General features: G+C 63.5%; 2 protein-coding genes across 4 annotated transcripts in view; one reads left to right on the top strand and one right to left on the bottom strand.

Annotated features, from left to right (window-relative positions):
* The window catches only part of RAB11FIP5 (RAB11 family interacting protein 5), a 32144-nt gene extending 24572 nt beyond the window's left edge, over positions 1–7572 (bottom strand). For 2 of the 3 annotated variants that reach the window (XM_066997047.1, XM_066997045.1), the window contains exon 1: positions 7035–7572. In XM_066997047.1, coding sequence (XP_066853148.1) covers positions 7035–7444 — 410 coding nt within the window. In that variant the 5' untranslated portion in view covers positions 7445–7572. Of the gene's footprint in view, positions 1–1563; positions 5302–7034 lie in introns of those variants that run through there. The other variant, XM_066997046.1, reaches the window with a different exon arrangement.
* An 8935-nt stretch (positions 7573–16507) lies between these two features.
* Positions 16508–19035, top strand: LOC106043169 (homeobox protein not2-like). Its single transcript, XM_066997057.1, has 3 exons — positions 16508–16745; positions 17129–17313; positions 17984–19035. Exons 1-3 carry the CDS (start codon positions 16508–16510, stop codon positions 18197–18199), a joined length of 639 nt encoding a protein of 212 aa, XP_066853158.1. The 3' UTR covers positions 18200–19035.
* The last annotated feature ends 9 nt before the right edge of the window (positions 19036–19044 follow it).

The raw sequence follows: 19044 nt of genomic DNA on the forward strand, positions 1-19044 counted from the left end.
TAAAGCCCTGCGCCGCATCCCCCGTCCGTCCCTGTTAACGCTGCAGTCATTAAACCTCATTTGGTTGCTCGCCGGCGCCGCCTTTAAAAGAAGGAGCCTTAAACCTGCTTCAGAAAAAGAGCAGCTCAAGGAAAACCTCTGCTTACACTGGCACAGGACCGCGGAGCTATTTTGGGCTCCCGAGAGCCAACCGGCGGCCGGTCGGAAACGCACCTCGGCGAGGGCGAAGCGGTATTTTCGGGCAGGGCTCCCAGCGGGTGGCACAAGCTGAGCCTTTCCACGTCGGGGTTGTTTGGGGGGTTTTGTTGTTTGTTTTTTCTTTTTAATCCTCCCAGAAGCCTGCCCGTACCTAAAGGGGGCTGCAGGAAAGCTGGAGGGGTGCGCTCGGCGCCCCGTCCTGCTCCTTCCCTCGCGCCCTGCGGCTGGGCACGAGCCCCCCAGAGACACGGAGCGCGTTTGCCCCCTCGGGCAGCAGGTCGGGGTGCAGGGGAAGGGCCACAGCGAGCTGCCCAGCGGAGGAAACCACAAACGGAGGAGAGCTGGCTCCCTGCAGGCACCCCAGAAAGGGGAAGCAGCTGGGGCCCCGTCGAGCTCGCAGGATACGAAACGTTCCCTCCTCCCGCTCCGGGATCCGACGCGCGCTCATGTAGGTCAGCGCGCTTCTGCGGCACCTCCAGAAACCTTCCCCGTGCCGAGGCTCCTCTCTCCTCCCACTCACCTCCTCCGAGGAGAGCGGCGAGAGGCAAAAGGCAGATCGGGGAGGGGGAGCCCAGCAGCTATTTTCTGCCGCCGGGATCGATCGGGAGGCGCAGAGAGCAGCGCGCTGCCCCCGGAAGGCACGAGCTGCCCCCATCCTCCCTCCAGCAGCGGCCTGGATCGGAAAGTGCTGAGCAAAGGGGAAAAAAATAAAATAAAAAACAAACCTCCCGGCGCGGAAAGGGAGCGGGGGAGCTGGTGGTGAAGGAGGGCAGGGGGCCACACTGAGGACGCCGCGCTCGGGGTCAGCGCCTGGCCCGTGCCCTCCCCGCTCCTGCGCGCGAGTGACCTGGATAAGGGAGGCTGGGAGCCGGCAGGGCACGGGCCAGCATTTCCCTCCTGGCGGCCAGCAGCCAAGTGTCACACGAAGCCTGCTGTCCCCACGGCTGGGGAAGCTCCCAGGCCTCCGTCAGGCCACGGGGTGACCGCTTACAGGCGGCGCGGGGAGCGCCCCGCGAAGGCGGCGCTCCTAAAAACGCCGCGTTGGGCATCCAAACCCGAGGGGGGAAGGCACTCGGGCGCTCCCAAATCCATCAGGGAGAAAACGTGTTCGAGTTTGAGAGATACCTGCCTGCCTCGGGCCGTCCCCCAGCTGCCGGGATGGGTCGGGGGGCACGGAGCCAGGCCTTAATGGAAATAACCGTGCAGAGGGGACCCCAGGGGGGAGACCGAGCCCAGGCTTCCCGTCCCTCGCCCCTTCCACGTCCCCCCACGGCTCCTTCAGCACCACACCGGCAGCTTGGCAGGCGGGCGCCCCAAATTCCTGCGGAGATCCGACCGGAGAGCCCTCCCACGCGCCCTGGGTACCTTCGGCGGCGGTGTCCCAGTCTCACCGCCGGCCTGGTCCCAGCGCTTCGCCAGCGGCAGGTTCCCGAGAGCCTCCTTGGGTGGCCAAATCGCTCGGAGACCCTCACGTTCGGGGACGCAGGCGGGGAAGGACGCACGGACAGGGGGGTTCCTGCGGCTCTCCGGCAGCCAGCCTCCTCCCCAAAGCTCATTCGGTGTGGACGGGGCAGCCTGAGCTGCGGGACGGAGCCAGGCAGCCCAGCACGGAGCCAGAGCCTCGTCCCCGGCCGCGCCAGCCCGTCGTTTACTGCTGAATCATCCCTGCACCAAGGTCAGCCCCGCTGCCAGAGGAGCCCCACGTCTTTAATTAGCGACAGAGACAGGGCTGGGGGCAGCCCAGGGCCCCGGGGGGGGGGCGGGCAGGTGAGCGCAGAAGAGGAGACCCAGGGGAAAACCCCAACCATCTGCAGGAGGGGCACGGCTGCTCCTCCCGAGGGACCGCGGGGAGGAAGCTCACCGAGCCCGGAGGGGAAGCAGAGGGTGGGAAACGGCCCAGCCGGCCCCCGGGGAGTTTGGGCTCCCCATCTGGGCCTGTGTTTTCCATGCAGCTTCTTCCCCCCCCCCCCGCCGGCGCGGGGAAACTTCTCTGCCGGGTAGCTTTGTTCCGTGTTGGTTTTGGACGGCCTGTTCTGCAAGGTGATCCCCCCCGAGCCGCCCAGAGCACAGACGGAAAACAAACCCAGGCTGATCCCCCCCACCCCGCGGACGGGGAAGGAAGGGGAAGGCCATCTCTCCAGGCGTTGTTCCTCCGACAGCTCCAAACGAGCTGCAACGAACTGCTCGAACTGCTCGCCAGGTAATCGGGCACGCTAACGAGGCGACTCTGCCCTGCTCATCCCGTGGCTCCAGCTCCGACCAGACCAGCCCGGCACGTACCCTCGGCGCTGAGGGCACGAGGTCTGTCCCAGCAAGGTCCCGAGCGTCCCTCACCACCTCCCCTTGGTTTTGGGGGCCTGGCGTGGCCCCAAATCCGCGCCTGCCACGTTCGGGAGCTGGAGGAGGGAGCAGGACAGAGAGCAGGGATGGGTAGGAGCTATTGGCAGCACCGGCACGGGGGCAGCCACGCGCAGCCCCACTGCGCATCAACTCACGCTGAAAAACTCGGAGAATTTCTCCAGCCCAGCACAGGACGGGCAAGGAGGAAGACGAGGGGAGGGAAGATGGAAGGAGCTGTAAAAAGGAGCGTGAAACATTTATGAACGGAGAGGAGAGAGTAATGGCTGGAGACAGCAACCGGGCTCCGCAGCTATATTCACCTGCTTACGCCCCGGGGCTTCCAAGGTTTGCATCCTCCGTGCCTGTGGATGCCCCAACCCGCCAGGCAGGGGGGATTAGGACCGCTCTGCTGGCCCCGAAAGCACCAAGACGAGGAAGAAACGAGCCCTGAGCCATCTCTGTGGGATCCCAAAGCGAGGAGCTGCTGGGCGGGCTCCCCCGGCGCACCTGCAGGTGCTGGGGCACTGAGCAGGAGGTGAAAATGAAGGCGGGGGCGGGCGGGAGCCGCACGTTTTTCCTGTAAATCCTTCCCCAACAAGCAGGGCTCGCACAGAGAACCAAGCACCTGGAGGCACGAGGCTCAGAGCAGCCCGCAGGAGTACAAAGGCTGGGAGGACACCCAAAACCCTGCGCCCCCGCCAAGCCCCGAGCTGCAAAGCCCTGGCCAAGGAAGCCGATCCTCGCGGACACGGGCAGCGGGCAGAGCACCCCGAGCTGCGTTTCGGCAGGACCGGCCTCTGCCCGCGGGGTTTCGACACAGCGCAGCATTTCCTGGCCGCGGGGATGCAACGACCCCTCGGGGCTGCCTTTCCAGCCCCAAAACTGGATTTCGTCACAGCCCACAGCATCCGAGGCGCTCACTGTCGGTCTCGGCCACCCCCAAGAACCCGCTTTAACATTTTTCACCTCCCAGACCTGCTCCGAGGGCACGACCGACAGCTGGGGAAGGACCGAAAGACAGCCAGGGAGCCCCGGCGGGGATTTGGGGACCGTCCCTTCACCCCAAGGATGCTCCTCGCCCCTCCGAGGTCCCTGTCGTGACCACGGGCAGGGGTGATGGGACCTCCTGGAGCTCTTCCCCTGCACCCCGGGGCCACACCGAGCTCGGGGCAGTGTCCCCCGGGGTGCCCCAAGGGCTTTAGCTAGGAAGGGTCGGCACCCAGAGGAAAGGCACCTCAGCAAGGATCTGCACCCCTGGCCTCAGGCTGCTTCCACGAGGGACATTTCCACGGGTGACTTTGCACCAGGGCTCCGGGCAGGGACGAAGAAAGGATGCTAACAGGACCTGGCACCGTAAAACCCAGAATTTTGCTCTTGGATGCCCCAGCATCCACATGTTTCCACGCGAGCAGGGCTCCATCCTTCCCACCAACGCAAGAAGCCGCCACCACGATCAGCGCAGAAAAAGCTCCGGGAAGAGCCCTTTGACCAACAGGGTTAAAGCCAGGGGTTAAAAATAAAACAAGTCAGAAGCGAGGAGCGACGCTCTGCACCGCGGCTGTCGCCAGCCCCGAGCCGCGGAGCCTGGTTTAAGCCCTGGGATACCCAAAAAGGCCACGGGAGCCCTCGGGCTGCTCCTGGGCGGCTCCAGGAGCGGATTTTCCCCCAGACAAAACAGAGACGTTCGGAGCTGAACGAGGCAGCTCATAAATGCCACCGGACGCCGGCCCACGGCCCCGCTCCGAGCCACGGGTCCAAGTTTGACGGCACTTTTTCCACCGGGCTGAAAACAAGGAGAAAAATCACCACCGGGAAAGTTTCCGCCCAGGCAAAACTCAGCAGTAAAACGAGAGCAAGGTCAACACGCTGACAAGCAAGGCCTGTTTTGGTTTGTTGGGTTTTTTTGTGTGTTTTTTTTTTTTTCCTCCTCTTTTTTGGGCCCTTTTCAAGCCCGCAGCAGTTTCATGCCTCGGAGCAAGGGCTGCAGGTGGGGACCTAAAACCAAAAGGGCACCGAGGGAGCTCCCCGTGCCCCGAACGCTGCAGAAAAGGGGAAACGTGCAGGGGATGAGGGGCAGGAGCAGGGCTCAGCCCCACGGCATTCACCAGCACGGTACCACCAGCTCCCTCCCTGCCACTGCCCCACCTTGTCCCCACCGGGGTTATCTGCATGGCACAGCCCGCGCCTGGAGGTGGGGAGCCTGGGCTTATTTTGCCATTTATTTTATTTTTTTTAAAGCTATAAACTTCCTATTAAACAAAGCCGTTGGTGACGGGGCTGGGTGAGGTGCCAGAAATCGGTTCCCCCTGTGAAACACGCGCAGCCCCGGCGGCGTGCAAACCGACCGGCCTTACAGCCCCAACGCTGCGAGGAGATATTTTTTTTGTAATATTTGCTAAAAAACAAATGGTTTTGACTCGCAAGCTCCGCTTTGGGGGTAAACGTGAATGTAGATGCTCGGGGTGCAGCCGGAGAGCCTCCCCCCATGTTTTCTGTGCGTGCTCCCATCCCGGAGGCCCTGGGTGAAGATAAAAAGCCTCGAGAGCCCCAGCGAGGGGAAGTCGGTTCTCCTTATGCAAGCAGCGCTACAGGAAGGGAGGGAGACAAACGGCAGAAAAAAAAAACAGGGCACCCCCGGCCCTGCGCCCCGGGGCCTCGCACCCCAAGGCCTCGCACCCCGAATCCCACTGGGGCCGCGGGCACGCAGGGCCCGGCTGGGGCGGACGTTGCCCCACAGAGCAGCGATCCCTGATGCCCAGACCTTTGCCACGAGCCCGTTAAACCTTCCTGGGGTCACCACAGGCCCCTTAAACCCTCCTGGGATCACCGCAGGCCCCTCTCTTCACAGGGCCGCGGCGCTGGTTTGAATTAGGGCCGAGCCGAGGGAGCCAGGCCCGGCTTCTCCCCGGCGCCGCCCGCTAATAAAAGCGAAATAAACGCCGAGGGGGGGAGCACTCAGACAGCAGCTTCGGGGTTTGTCCCTTTTTCTCCCATTTTAGGGCTAGCAGGAGTGGCTTGCAGACACCAACGAGCCACAGGAAAAGCGCTCGTGACCCCGTCGCACGCTCGTCGCGCTCCCGTCAGCGAGGCCGTGCCCGGGTAGGGGGGCGAGGGATTCGTGGGCCAGCCGAATTCCTCGGGTCTGGGGCACGGAGGAGCCGGGTGTGCGTGGAGCCAGGCTCAGAAAGTTCTTCCCTGAAGGAATTTCATCCGCATTCCTGCCTCTCCGCTGCCTGGCAGAAGGCTGGGAAGCGTCAGGCTGTTTTTAAACCCTCCTGGGAGGAGGAGGAAGGACGGCAAGTCCTCCGCCCGCAGGGGGATCCCTGCTGGAGGCAGCGCCTCGTGGGGCTGGGAGCAGGACCCCGGGATGGGGACCAAGACTGGGACAAACTGGGACATGGCAGCGAGACGTCCCCGGGGGCTGCAAAGCCACCAGACCCCGCGTGGATCCATGCCACGGCCTCCTGGGGGGGCCTTGTGGCACCCCAATTCCCGGGGGAGGAGGGATGCTGGGGTATTTCCAGCCCCGTGACTACGTTTGGGGTGATGGGGAGCCCTGTGACACCCTTCTGGGTGCTCCCACGGACCCCATAACACCTCATTGCCTTCGATCCCCTTTGGGGTACGCAGGGATCCCATAGCACCCTATGCCCTGTGATGCCCTTCTGGGGGCTCAGATGGACCCTGTGACACCCCACCTCCTGCAATCCCCTTTTTGGGGCACGCACAAACCCCACAACACCCTGTCCCCTGGGACACCTTGCCAGGGCCACACGGGGACCTGGTGGCACCTCACTGCCAGTAATCCCATTTTGGGGGCACACACAAACCCCGCAACACCCTACCCCCTGTGACACCTTTCCGGGGCCATGCGTGGACCCTGCGATACCTCGTTGCCTGCAATCCCCTTTTGGGGGCACACGTTGACCCTGTGACATGCTGTTGCCTTCAATCCTGTTTTTGGGGCACGCACGGACCTGGTGACACCTCGTTACCTGCAGTCCCCTTTTGGGGGCACCCAGGGACCCTGCAAACTGTTGTTACCCGCAAACCACTTTTTGGGGCGCACACAGACCCCGTGACACCCCATTGCCCCTGACTCCCCTGTTGGGGCCCACAGGGACCTGGTGACCCCTCCTTGCCTCCCATCCCCATTTTGGGACCCACACGGATACAGCAACCCCTCCTTACCTCCCACCCCCATTTTGGGGTCCACACGGACCTGGTGACCCCTCCTTGCCTCCCACCTCCATTTTGGGGTCCACAGGGACCTGGTGACCCCTCCTTGCCTCCCACCCCCATTTTGGGACCCACGCAGCCCCCACACCCCCCCCCTTACCTCCCACCCCCTTTTGGGGACCCACAGCCCCCCCGCCCCCATTCAGGACGCTCCCAGGAACCCTACAACACCGCCCCCCATACAACCCCCTGGGGGGGGGGGACACCACACACAGACCCTACGACACCCCGACCCCCCCCTCCCCTCCCCCACTCACCCCAGCTCCGCGGCTCGGCCGGGGGGGGCCGGGCAGGGCAGGGCCAGGCTGCAGCGCCCCAGGAAGCGGTCGGCCCCGAGCAGCGCCCGCTGCAGCACGGTGACGGTGAGGACGGGCGGGGAGCCGGGCCCGGGGGGCAGCTCCAGGGCGCAGCCGTCCCGCCACTCGGCGCTGCCTCCGCTCCGCTCCGCCACGGCCGTGCGCTGCCGCTGCCGGCCCAGCTCCAGCACGGCGTACACGTCGCCGGGACCCGCCGCCGGGGCGCTGCCCCCGGGGCCGGTGCTGCCGCCGCCGCCGCCGCCGCCCTTGCAGCGCAGCCCGCGGGCCCGCACCGCCGTCACCTGGACGTGGGTGGGCAGCCAGCACGGCGCCGGCTCGGCGGGCAGAGGGGCGGCCCGCAGCAGGGCCATGGCCGGCTCGGCTCGGCTCGGCACGGCCGGGCTCGGTACAACGCAACCGGGCTCGGCCGGGCCGGGCCCCGAGCCCCCGCTGCTGCTGCCGCAGCCGGGCCGCAGCGGGAGCCGCCCTAAGCCCCGCCCCCCAGCCACGCCCGTGCCGGTAGGCCACGCCCACTCGGCCTAGGCCACGCCCACACCGCCGAACCCACGCCCGTTCACCCCCGAACCACGCCCATTCGCGCCCAAAGCCACGCCCACAATGTCCGAACCACGCCCACCCGTCCGTAAGCCACGCCCACATCGCCAAACCCACGTCCATTCACCCCCAAACCACGCCCGGTCTTGCCCGAAGCCACGCCCACATCGCCCAAACCACACCCTCTCGCCCCCAGGCCACGCCCACACACCCCTAAGCCACGCCCGCTCACCCATAGGCCACGCCCACATCTCCACCCCATGTTCATTCACCCCCCTAAGCCACGCCCATTCATGCCCAAAGCCACGCCCACATCGCCCAAACCACGCCCACCCTCCCCCGAGCCACGCTCCAGTCTGGCCCCAAAGCCCCGCCCCAACGCGCGGCCCCGCCCCCTCAAGCCCCGCCCCCTCGCACCAAGCCCCGCCCCTGCAGCCCCGCGCCTGCTGCAGAAGCCCCGCCCCCTCTCGGTGGCCACGCCCCTCCTCGGGCGGGAGGGGGCTGCGAGGGGCGGGGCCCCGGGGCTGGGAGCAGGGGGACGGGGGCGCTGCAAGGGCGGGTGTCGGGGGGGGGGGGGGGGGGGGCCTGCCGTGTGTCCCCACGTCCTGCGGCGCCCCTCTGCGCACCCCGGGGCTGCTGCTGGCAGCGTTCCCCGTGCTCGTGCCTGCTGCACCGCGTGCGTGGGTGTGCACGTGTGTGCGTGCACGGGCATGGGCGGGCATTGTGGGCATGTGTGAGCATGCACCTCCTTGTGTGTGCACTTGTGGGCATGCACAGGCATGGGCGTGCATGTGTGTGCATGCACATGTGCACATTTGTGTGCACGCATGGACGTGTGTGCGCATGTGTGGGCATGTGTATGCATGTGTGTGTGAATGCACGGGCGTGTGTGCTTGTGTGTGCATGCACGGGCATGTGTGAGCATGTACCTGCTTCTGTGTGCACGTGTGGGCTTGCACGGGAACGGGTGTGCATGCACAGCCATGTGTGAGCATGCACCTGCTTGTGTGTGCATGCATGGGCACAAATTGGCAAGTGTATTGATACATTTGCCTGTGTGAGCATGCATCTGCTTGTCTGTGTGTGCACATGCATATTAGTGCAAGCACGGGCATGTGTGAGCATGCAGTTTCTTGTGTGAGCGTGCACCTGCTTGTGTGTGCATACACGTCCATGTGTGTGCATGCACGTACAAGTGTGCGCATGCACAGGCATGCCCATTAATGTGTGTATATGCACTTGCTTGTGCGAGCGTGCACCGTTTGCAGCAGGAGCACCCCGCGACCCTGCACCCAGCAGACGGAGCGGTGCAAAGCCTCCGCAGTGCCTTGCACGGCGCCGTGCCCTTGGACACAGCCCCGGCGGCAGCAGCACCCGGTGGCCCCGCGGGGCTGTTCCGCAGCCGGGGTGCCACCAGGCCCTGCACCGCTTCCCCCTTCCTCTGAACACCCGGAGCCATTTCCCACGCAGCAAACGGGAGAGCGCACCCGGCCCCGCTCCTAATAAGCAATTAAAAACCTCCCCGGCGAGCCTAATAACCTCACCGCACGGCAAAAAAATCCGCCTCTCCCCGGCCCCTCAAGCAAGGTCACGCCGAGAAACCGTGCCGGGGCTGCTGCACCGTGCCAGTCGGGGTTTTTGGGGCGCTATCGCGGGGCGATCGCAGCCCCCCGGGGGCCAGGGCCCCGATGCCACCGCGATAAGGCTGGCGGCGGGGGCACGGGTCAGCGGGACGGGGCCGGGGCCCTGCTCTATCGGCCCCATCGCCGTTCCGCTCGGCCAGCGGTGGGGCACGGGGCTGATCCCCCCCCCCCCACCTTGCGCTTATTTTTCTCTCTGCCCTGGCCCCATGCAAATTTCCCACTAAAATATGCCTGCGACGGGGACAACAACAAAAAAAAATAGATTTTTTTTTTTCAGGGAATTTCTTATCGCCGCCGAGACGAACCGAAATCCAATTATACCTCCGGTGCCGGTGCCCAGCCCCGCTCCGCCGCTGCCTCTTATCCCTGTGCAGCATCTGCCTTTTATTTTTCCTTCCTTTGATTGTTTTTCCCCTCTTTTTTTCCCCCGCTGATTATCTTTCCCCTCGCTGCACCCCCTCCACTGTCATTGCCCCGTAATTGTGTTTGTGCCCCCCCCCAAACCCCTGCCCTGCCCGGTTTGCAGCTCTCGTTTATTCAACTTTAAATAAAAAAAAATCCTGCCAGCTTCATATTTTAGGCATAAAGAGGTTTTTAATTACCCCTGAATCAGTGTATTTTATTCTTATTCCATCCCCTGAGCTGGGAAAGCTGCTGGGAAAAGCGGGGCGACGGGTGCTGCTCGCCCCACAGGGACACCGGGGTCACCAGGGGGGGTGTCCCCGCTGAGGGGGGCAAAGAAATTGCATTTAGGTGAATTAAATTAATTAACCCGTCCTGGGATTAACGGGGGCAAGGGATGTGCTGGGGAGGACCCCAAATCTCCGTCCAGGGACGGGGAGCACCCCAAATCCCCTGCCCACGGACGCACATCCCTCCCATAGCCGCGCTGCCCTGGAAATCGCACCCAAAGCGCCCCAAATTTCGGGGACGGGTGGCCAGGGCCCTCTGCAGACCCCCACAGGGACGAATTTTGGGAAGGCTGCAAAGCGCCCCCCCCGCTACAGGGCTGCGCCGGCGAGCCCCCGCTTGCAAAACCCGGCTGCAAAAAGCCGGCTGCCCCCCGGGGTAGGGGGGGGGGGGCTGGAGCTAAGACAAATAAAGAGTTCAAATGTGGAACGATTAAAAATAAAATAAAATAAAATAAATCGAAAGCGGGGGAGATAAGGCGCGGGCGCCCTCGCTCCCTATTTAACATTCATTGGATTGAATAATCAGGCCTCATTATCTCAAATTGTCTGCATATTTGCCCTCAAAATGCTAATTTGAAAGTTGGCTGCGAGCGCCGTCTGCCTATTTTGACTAAAATATTATTTTGCTTTATTGTGCATTGTTTGTAGCTCCAGGGGCATTTCCAGTTTCGAACCGAAAGGGGAAAAAATCAAAAAAAAAAAAAAAAAAAGGCCGAGGAAAAAAAAAAAAGAAAGAAGGAGAGAAAAAAAACTATCAAAGGCTGGCAGGGAGGGGACCTGGCGGGCCCTGCGCCGCCTGGAAATGGCATTTCCAGGCCTGCGAGGGAAATTCGAGGCGTTATCGGGGCCGGGAGGGGATGGACGGTTTATCGTTAATCTGGGGAAGGGAAATAGGAGAAATAATTCTGTTTTATTATTATTCCGGTTTTGCAGCGTGGCACGGCTCGGGTTGACCTTTCCGGAGACGCTGCTGCCTCTGTGTCCTTGTCCCCGCCGGGCTGAGGCACAGCGCAGCGGGGGTCCTCCGCCGCACCCCAGCAGGCGAGACCCAAAAACCGCGGGGCTGACCCCCAAAACCCTTCAGCGGTCCCCAAAATCTCCCGAAGGACCCCGAAACCTTACAGCTGCTCCCCGGGGGGGAAGCGGCGACGCGGCGTGAGAGCAGAAATCTCTTTCCGTCGGCCCCCTTCCTACAAGTCAATCGATAGCTCATAATGCGGGAACGACGTCCCGAGCTGAAAACCCCATTCACGGCCGAGGATTAGGGGGAGCCAAGGGCAATCGCCTCGAAACCGCCTCAATCCGCCGTTAGCGATGCCGCCCTTCGCCCGCCGGCTTACCCACCGCGCTGCCGCCCGTCCCCGGGGACGCGCCGCCGGCGCTGCCCCCGCCGCGGCGAGCTGCGAGCGCAGCGGGGGGATTAGCGGGGGGCCGCGGGGCCGGGGGCTCTCGGTCGCCCTTGTGTTGACAAAGCACGGCGGCAATCCCCCGCCATCAATTCTACTTGCGCCTCCGGGGCCGGCGATGACACTGCTTTTGACTTTCCGGGCAGATGGATGGGGTGGGAATGGGCCCTTCTTCTTTTGGGGTGCAGCACGGGGGGACCCCAGGGTGCAGAGACCCCGCACCGTGCCCCGCAAGGAATAAATAATGGGATCCCGGGCGTCTTGCGCCACTTTTTGCCCCGTTACCCCGTAGCCCACAGGTGGAGGAGGGCGCCCCTCCACCAGCCCCTGGTCCCGAATTGATATCGCCCCATAGGCAGCAAAGATGTGCCCCTTTTTAGGGCTAGTTGGGGTTTTTTTTGGAGCTGGCTGCAGCCCCGATGCTGTCCCGGCTGGTGATGGGCTGAATTTGGCCACCGTGGGGGCTGCCAACGCGTGGGGTGCTGTGGTCACCATCCCCACGGGGTTTGTGCAGCTTTGGGAGCCACACAGCTTGGGATGGGCTCTGGGGCAGGTTCCAGCCCCAGGCTGGGGTCAGAGTCCCCATCCGTGCCCCTAAAGCAGCCGCGCTGGGGGACAGCACCCCTGGGTGCCACAGCCGCCCTCCTTGGGTCACCCTTGGGTTGCCGTCACGCCTGGTGGGACCGCACCCAGCTTCCTCCCGGAGGTGGCCCTCACCCTCCTGGTGCCGCCTGGGGCTCAGCCGGAGGGCACGGGGCTGGTGGCGGCACCCGTGCGTGGAGAGGAGGCTGGGTGTCACCCGCCGCCGGGACCCCCTCTAGCCACGCAGTGTCCTGGGAGAAAATGCATGGCCTGGGGGTGTCCCACCTTAGGGTGTCCCGTCCCGTTGTGTCCCATCCTGGTGTGTCCCATCCTGGTGTGTCCCATCCCATTGTATCTCATCCCATTGCGTCCTATCCTGGTGTGTCCCATCCTGACATGTCCCATGCCACCGTGTCCTATACTGGTGTGTGCCATCCTGGTGTGTCCCATCCCATTGCGTCTCATCCCATTGCATCCCATCCTGGTGTGTCCCATCCTGGTGTGTCCCATCCCGTTGTGTCCCATGCCCACTGGTGTGCATCCTGTCCTGGTGTGTCCCATCCCCATCCATCCCACTGCATCCTGTCCTGTGTGTCCCATCCAGGTTTATCCCCTCCTGGTGCGTCCCCTCCTGGTGCGTCCCACCCCAGTGTGTCCCATTCTGGCATGTCCCATGCTGGCGTGTCCCACCCCGGGATGCCCCATCCCTGCAGTGTCCCACCCCACCGTCCCCTCCCGGGATGTCCCACCCCAGGGTGTCCCAGCCCCGCTGGGTGCCACCGCAGTGTCCCCGTCCCCCCCCCCGTGTCGCAGCGCGGTGGCGCAGCGGCCTCTGGCGGACAGCGGGGGAACGGCCCCGGCCCGCCGGGCCCCGGCCGCTGGCACCCAGCGGGACCCCGCTCCTGGGGTCCTCCTGCGAACTGGGACCCTGCGAACTGGCATCCTGACTAACTGGGACCCCGCCAACTGGGATGCTCACTGACCAGGATCCCCCTCTCATTGGGATCCCCAGTAACTAAGATCCCTGCTAACTGGGATGCTCACCAACCAGGATCCCAACTAACTGGGATCCCCAGTAACTAAGATGCCCGGTAACTGGGATGCTCACCGACCAGGATCCCCTCTAATTGGGATCCCCAGTAACTAAGATCCGTACTAACTGGGATGCTCACCAACCAGGATCCCAACTAACTGGGATCCCCAGTAACTAAGATCCCCACTAACTGGGATGCTCACCAGCCAGGATGTACACTAACTGGAACCCCAGTAACTGGGATATTCACTGATTGGGACCCCACTAATTTGTATGCTCTCTAGCTGGGATGCTCACTAACTGGGATGCCCACTAACTGGAATGCCCACTAACTGGGATGCTCACTAACTGGGATGCCCACTGACTGGGATGCTCACTAACTGGGATGCCCACTAACTGGGAGGCAACTAACTGGGGTGCCCAATAACTGGGGTGACCAATAACTGAGACCCCACTAATTGGCATCCTGCAAATTAAGGGGTCTGCTAACTGGGATGCTTCCTAACTGGGCTCCTGATAAATTGGAAGCTGCAAACTGGGATCCCCAGTAACTGGGATCCCCACTTACTGACAGATGCCAACTGGGATCCCTGCTAACCAAGATCCTCACTAACCGCAATCCTACTGATTGGGGTTGTGCTAACTGGGATTGCACTAACTGGGATGGCTCTTAACTGGGACGCTTGCTGGCTGGAATGCTCACTAACTGGGATGCTCATCGACACGTCTCCCCACTCAGGGGGATCCTGCTAATTGGGATGCTTGCCATCTGGAAAGCTGAGTAACTGGGATGTCCCCCAACTGGGATCCCTGCTAACTGGAATGCCCGCTAACTGGGAAGCTCACTAACTGGGAAGCTCATTAACTGGGATGCTCACTAACTGGGATATCCACTAACTGGGATGCCCACTAACTTGTCCAGAGCCACCAACCCCACAAAAGCCCTGAAACAGAAATTGAAGATTATGGAAAAATGACCCGGGCAGGCCCATCGCTGTGGGTGTCTGTAACCACCCCGCACCAAACCCCCAGCCCCTGATGCCGGGGGCCCTGACACCATGCCCTGAGCGAGATTCGTTTCCCCCATTAATTTCCCCTTATATTTTAGCCCGCGTCATAGCTCCGGATGATTTCATTTGCAGGAACGCCTCCGTCTGCTGAGGTTTTTAACCTCCCAGGGCTCCTGGGTGAGGAGATCCCCTTGAAACTGGCAGGGTATATAAAATATATATATATATATATGAAAAAAAGGTTTTCCTTCTGACTTTTAAAACATCCTGGCTTGTCACCGCAAGCAGAGCTCCTCGGGCACCTGATGGCAGCGGGCACCCCCGGCTCTCCTCTGCTTTGTACGGGAATTTCAGCTGCACTGGTTAAAACACTGATTTCCCCTAAAAAAATGGGGTATCCCCGGCCCCCAGCAGGGCCACTCCTGATGTCCCCCGGCCGGGGGGGGGGGGTGAGGTTGGAGGCCCCATCCCGGTGGGCAGACGGGGCAATCCACACCGTGCCCAGACAGCCGGGCCTGGGCTAATGACCAGCAATTGATATTAATTAGCTCAGGAGCTTCCCCCCTCCGACAGCAGGGCCTTGGGGCTCAGGATCAGGCAGGAGCCAGCCAGGTGCAACGCCCGGGTCCTGCTCACATTCCTGGGTCCAGACCTGGCTGAAGGAGGCAGTGACCCCCCCCAAAAAAAGCCCTAAAAACCTCCCCCCTCCTCTCCGGGGCAGGATTTTCCCACCTGCCCGCCCCAAAGCACCACAGGGTCCCATCCCGGTGCGTCCCATCCAGTGTCCCCATTTCGGTCCCTTGTCACCCACATCCCACCCCCCCGGATGCTCTGAGCCCTGTAGGCAAAGAAAAACCCGGGGGGGGGGCCGGGGACCCCCACTTTTGGGGCCGGGGGTGTTTGCTCAGTGCCATCACACAGCTCCGCCAGGAGAGAGGAAAAAGGGAATAAAAAAAAAAGGGAAAGCACCTCCTAACCAAACACGCACCTCGCCGCGGCGGGGGCCTCCTGCCTTTTTATCTCGGCCCTTTCAAGGCCGTAATTAAGAACTAATAACGCCAAATCTGCCGCCCTTTCATCTCTGCCCCCCCCCCCAAGGGCCTTTATTTGCCCCTGGCCGCAGGGGCTGCGGGGTGGTGTCCGTGGGGCAAGCCGGGGATGGTGGCCTCGCGGTGGGTTTTGGGTTTTTTTGCTATAAAATACCCAGGGAGCCTTCAGCAGCCAGCCCCGTAGGGAGCCGTGATCCCATCCCCACAGTCCCCAGCCCCGTAGGGAGATGTGATCCCATCCCCACGGTCCCCAGCCCTGTAGGGAGCCGTGATCCCATCCCCACAGTCCCCAGCCCCGTAGGGAGATGTGATCCCATCCCCACGGTCCCTATCCCCATACGGAGCCGTGATCCCATCCCCACGGTCCCCAGCCCCATACGGAGCCGTGATCCCATCCCCATGGTCCCCAGCCCCATACGGAGCCGTGATCCCATCCCCACGGTCCCTATCCCCATACAGAGCCGTGATCCCGTCCCCACGGTCCCCAGCCCCATACGGAGCCGTGATCCCATCCCCACGGTCCCCAGCCCCATACGGAGCCGTGATCCCATCCCCATGGTCCCCAGCCCCATACGGAGCCGTGATCCCATCCCCACGGTCCCCATCCCACGCAGCCGCCGATCCAAGGACGCTCCGCGATGCTCAGAGCCCCCCAAAATGTTTTTTCCTCCGTGCCGTAGCGATGCCCCCGTTATTCCCAGCGCAGGATCCTGGCTCCCTCGGGAACACCGAGCAAGGGGAGGGGGGGAAGGGGGGCTCAAAATGCCCCACAGGTGTGGGTCCTGCCCCCCCAGCTCCCCCCGCACCCCATTTCCTCCCCAATAAACCCGGTGGCGTCCTTTGACCGGGACGCGCTCCCCCGCCGGGCCGGGCCCGAGGTGTGACTTTTCCCAGCTCATTAGGAAAAGCCGCTCGGTTTTAAGCATCTCAGGCCCTAATGACCATCTGAATCCCATCAGCGGGGCCCTGCCGGGGGGGGGGGGGGGACACACGGTGAAGGGGGGGTGCCCACCTCTGCCACCGCATCCCCGGGTGTCCCCGGTCGTGTCCCTTCACCCGGAGGGCCCAGGCATGGCTGTGCCCCCCCCCCAAAAGCAGGGGTGCAGCCAGCTGAGGATGACGGGGGGGGTCCAAGATCTGCCCCCACACACACCTCGAGTGTCCCGGGGGGGGGGGGGAGCAGCTCTGGTGGCTTCGGGGTGTCCCCCCCCCCCCCCAAACCCCGGGGGGCCGCATCCTGAAGCGGAGAAGGGGGGGGGGGGGGGGCACAAACACGGTGGGGGCGGCTGCGGGGGGGGTGTCCTGGGGCGGTCCCCGCCCGCTCCATCCCATCCCATTGCATCCCACCCATCCCATCCCATTGCATCCCACCCATCCCGTCCCACCCCACCCCATCCCATCCCATCCCCTACCCCCCCCCCCGGCCCTATAAAGCCTGGCTGTGCAGCCCCAGCAGCCCCCGCCATGCCGCCCCCGGCCCCGTCGCCCCCCTCCCGGCCCGGCCAGGCCTTCACCATCGCAGCCCTGCTGGGACGAGCCTCGCCCCCCCCGACCCCAACCCCGACCCCGACCCCAGCCCCGTTTTTGCCCCCCTGGGGACCCCTCCGGGACCCCCCCCCCGGCCCCACAACCCCTCCCCGGCCGCTCTGCGCCGCCTGCTGCGGACCCCCCCCAGCCTGGGCAGCTCGCCTGGGAGCCACAGGTAGGGTCCGACCCCCCCACCCCGGGGGGCTTGGGGGGAGGCTGGGGGTGGGGGCGGTGTCCCCAAATGGCCACCTCCGTCCTTATCCCCCTGGGGACCCCTGCCTGCCTTCCCTTTTGGGGACGTTTGTGGGTGGGGGAGCTCCTTCCACTGCTTCTAGGGGACCCCCCCCAGGTCTTCAGGAGGAATTGGGGTGTGAGGAGATCCTCTCAAAATGGGGGGGGGACACATATGGGGAGACCCCTTCTGCTCCCGAGAGGGGGCAGCTCCCCACGGGGAGATCCCCTCTGCCTCCAAAGGGAGCCCCTCGCTCCAAGGGGGGGACCCTCCAGGGGATCCTACCCTCCCCACCCCAACCCACCCCTCTCCTTCCCCCCCCCCAGGCTTCCTCCTCTCCAAGTGCTGCTTCCCCATCCTCAAGGCCAAGGCCGGCAAGGCCAAGCGGGTGCGGACCATCTTCACCAGCGAGCAGCTGGCCCGGCTGGAGCAGGAGTTTGCGCGGCAGCAGTACCTGGTGGGCGCCGAGCGCGGCCTGCTCGCCTCCGCCCTGCACCTCACCGAGGAGCAGGTGAGGGTCCGGGCAACCGCCCGAGCTCCAGCAGCCCCCCCCGAAATTTCCCTCGGCGGGCTCAAGATGGGGGATCCCAAACCCACCAGGCTTTCATCCACGGGGCGTGGGGTTTTGGGGACGTTCCCAAAAAATTTACATTAAAAGAGGGGGGGGGAAACTGAGCCACGAAGCGGCCACCCGCTGGAGGGGTTGAATTTATGTCAAATTTAAGGGTTTGGATCTTATCCCCCGCTGGCAGGCTCCAGCTCATCGGGGTGGGATCAGCTGCTGGGGGACAGCTTTTTTGTCACCTCGGGGGCAGACGGTGGCAGGGGACAGCAGTCCTGGACAGCCAGGGCCTGTGTAGGGTCCGGGCAATTTGGGGGGAGCCGTATAGGGCTTGGGGGAAGGGCTTGTAGGGCCCGGGAGCTTGGGGGAAGCCGTGTAGGGCCCAGGCACTTGGGGGGAGCTGTATAGGGCTCAGGGGGAGGCCACGTAGGGCCCAGGTACTCAGGGGGAGCCATATAGGGCCCAGGCACTCACAGGGAGCCATGTAGGGATCATGGGGAGCTGTGTAGGGCCCAGGCACTCGGGGGAAGCCTTGTAGGGCCTGGGGGCACCGCCTTTGGCTGCCGGTCCGTGGCAAAGCCAGGTTCGAGCACCAAGCTCCGTCTTGTCTCTTCCTAAGGTGAAAGTCTGGTTCCAAAACCGGAGGATCAAGTGGAGGAAGCAGAGCCTGGAGCAGCAGCAAGCCAAGCTGGCCAAGATGGGCCTGGCCGCCCCGCAGAGGAGCCCCGACTCGCAGAGCCACCGCGGCGAGGAGGAGCAGGACCTCCCGGCGGGGGCGGAGGGCCTCCAGGAGGCCGCGGCCCCCCCTGCACAGACTGTGGCAAAATGCTGCTGAGCCCGCCCCGCCGGGAGGTTTTGTTCCGTGTATTATATGTTGTTGTATCATAGCTGGCAAGGAGCGTATCTAATATATACCGGGCACCGGTTATTTTTGCAGTGCGAAAATAAATTATTTATGCGAGGCTGGGTGTAGAGGAGAAAGTGGCTGTGGCTGTTCCTGGGTTCCCCCGGGGGGCTGGGAGTCCTGTCCCGCTGTGGGGTGGATGGTTGGTTAACCCTTGCTGCCCGTGGGGTTCATCTTCCCTGGAGTAGGGGGATGTGAAAGGGGCTTGTCTGTGGGACCAAGTCCTGGAGCTCCGGGGGCACCCCACACACCCCACCCACTGTCAGCCCCCTTTCCTGGGCTCATCCCAAAGGCACCGGCGTGCTCAGATGCCTCCTTTGGCTCTAAAATCGCTCAGGACCTTTGCAGCCCCCCTCCGTCCCGCAGGCTGTCCACCTGCCTGTCTTTCCTGCCAGCAGAGTTCCCTTGCAACGCCCTGCTCTGCCTACAGCTCCCATCGAGCGGGGACCTGGGGCTGCAGCGATGGCATCCTGCTCTCTGCAGGAGCCAGGAAAACTGGGGAAAAACGGGGAAAAATCAGGGGCCCTGGACTTTGTAGGGAAGGGAAATAGGGAATCCCAGTTCCCTGCTAACCCTGCCTGGCGATGGGAAGGATGGGACCCGGGTAGAGAGTTTCTGCTGGCAGGTGAGAAACGGAGAGGGGACAACGCAGGGAGGGGAGCAGCGCAGGGAGAAGGGGATGATGCAGGGAGAAGGGGACGACGTGACGGAAGCTGCCCTTTGTTCCGGCTGTTTTTAGAGCCGGGATTAGCCGGCGTGTCTCAAAGAGCCCAAAC

The sequence above is a fragment of the Anser cygnoides genome, chromosome 4 (genome assembly GCF_040182565.1).
Source record: "Anser cygnoides isolate HZ-2024a breed goose chromosome 4, Taihu_goose_T2T_genome, whole genome shotgun sequence".
NCBI lineage: Eukaryota > Metazoa > Chordata > Aves > Anseriformes > Anatidae > Anser > Anser cygnoides.

Coding starts and splice junctions, on each gene's coding strand:
- LOC106043169 (XM_066997057.1), top strand. CDS start 16,508: ATGCCGCCCCCGGCCCCGTCGCCCCCCTCCCGGCCCGGCCAGGCCTTC. Junction 16,746..17,128: donor AGCTCGCCTGGGAGCCACAG/GTAGGGTCCGAC, acceptor CCCCCCCCCCAG/GCTTCCTCCTCTCCAAGTGC. Junction 17,314..17,983: donor TGCACCTCACCGAGGAGCAG/GTGAGGGTCCGG, acceptor TCTCTTCCTAAG/GTGAAAGTCTGGTTCCAAAA.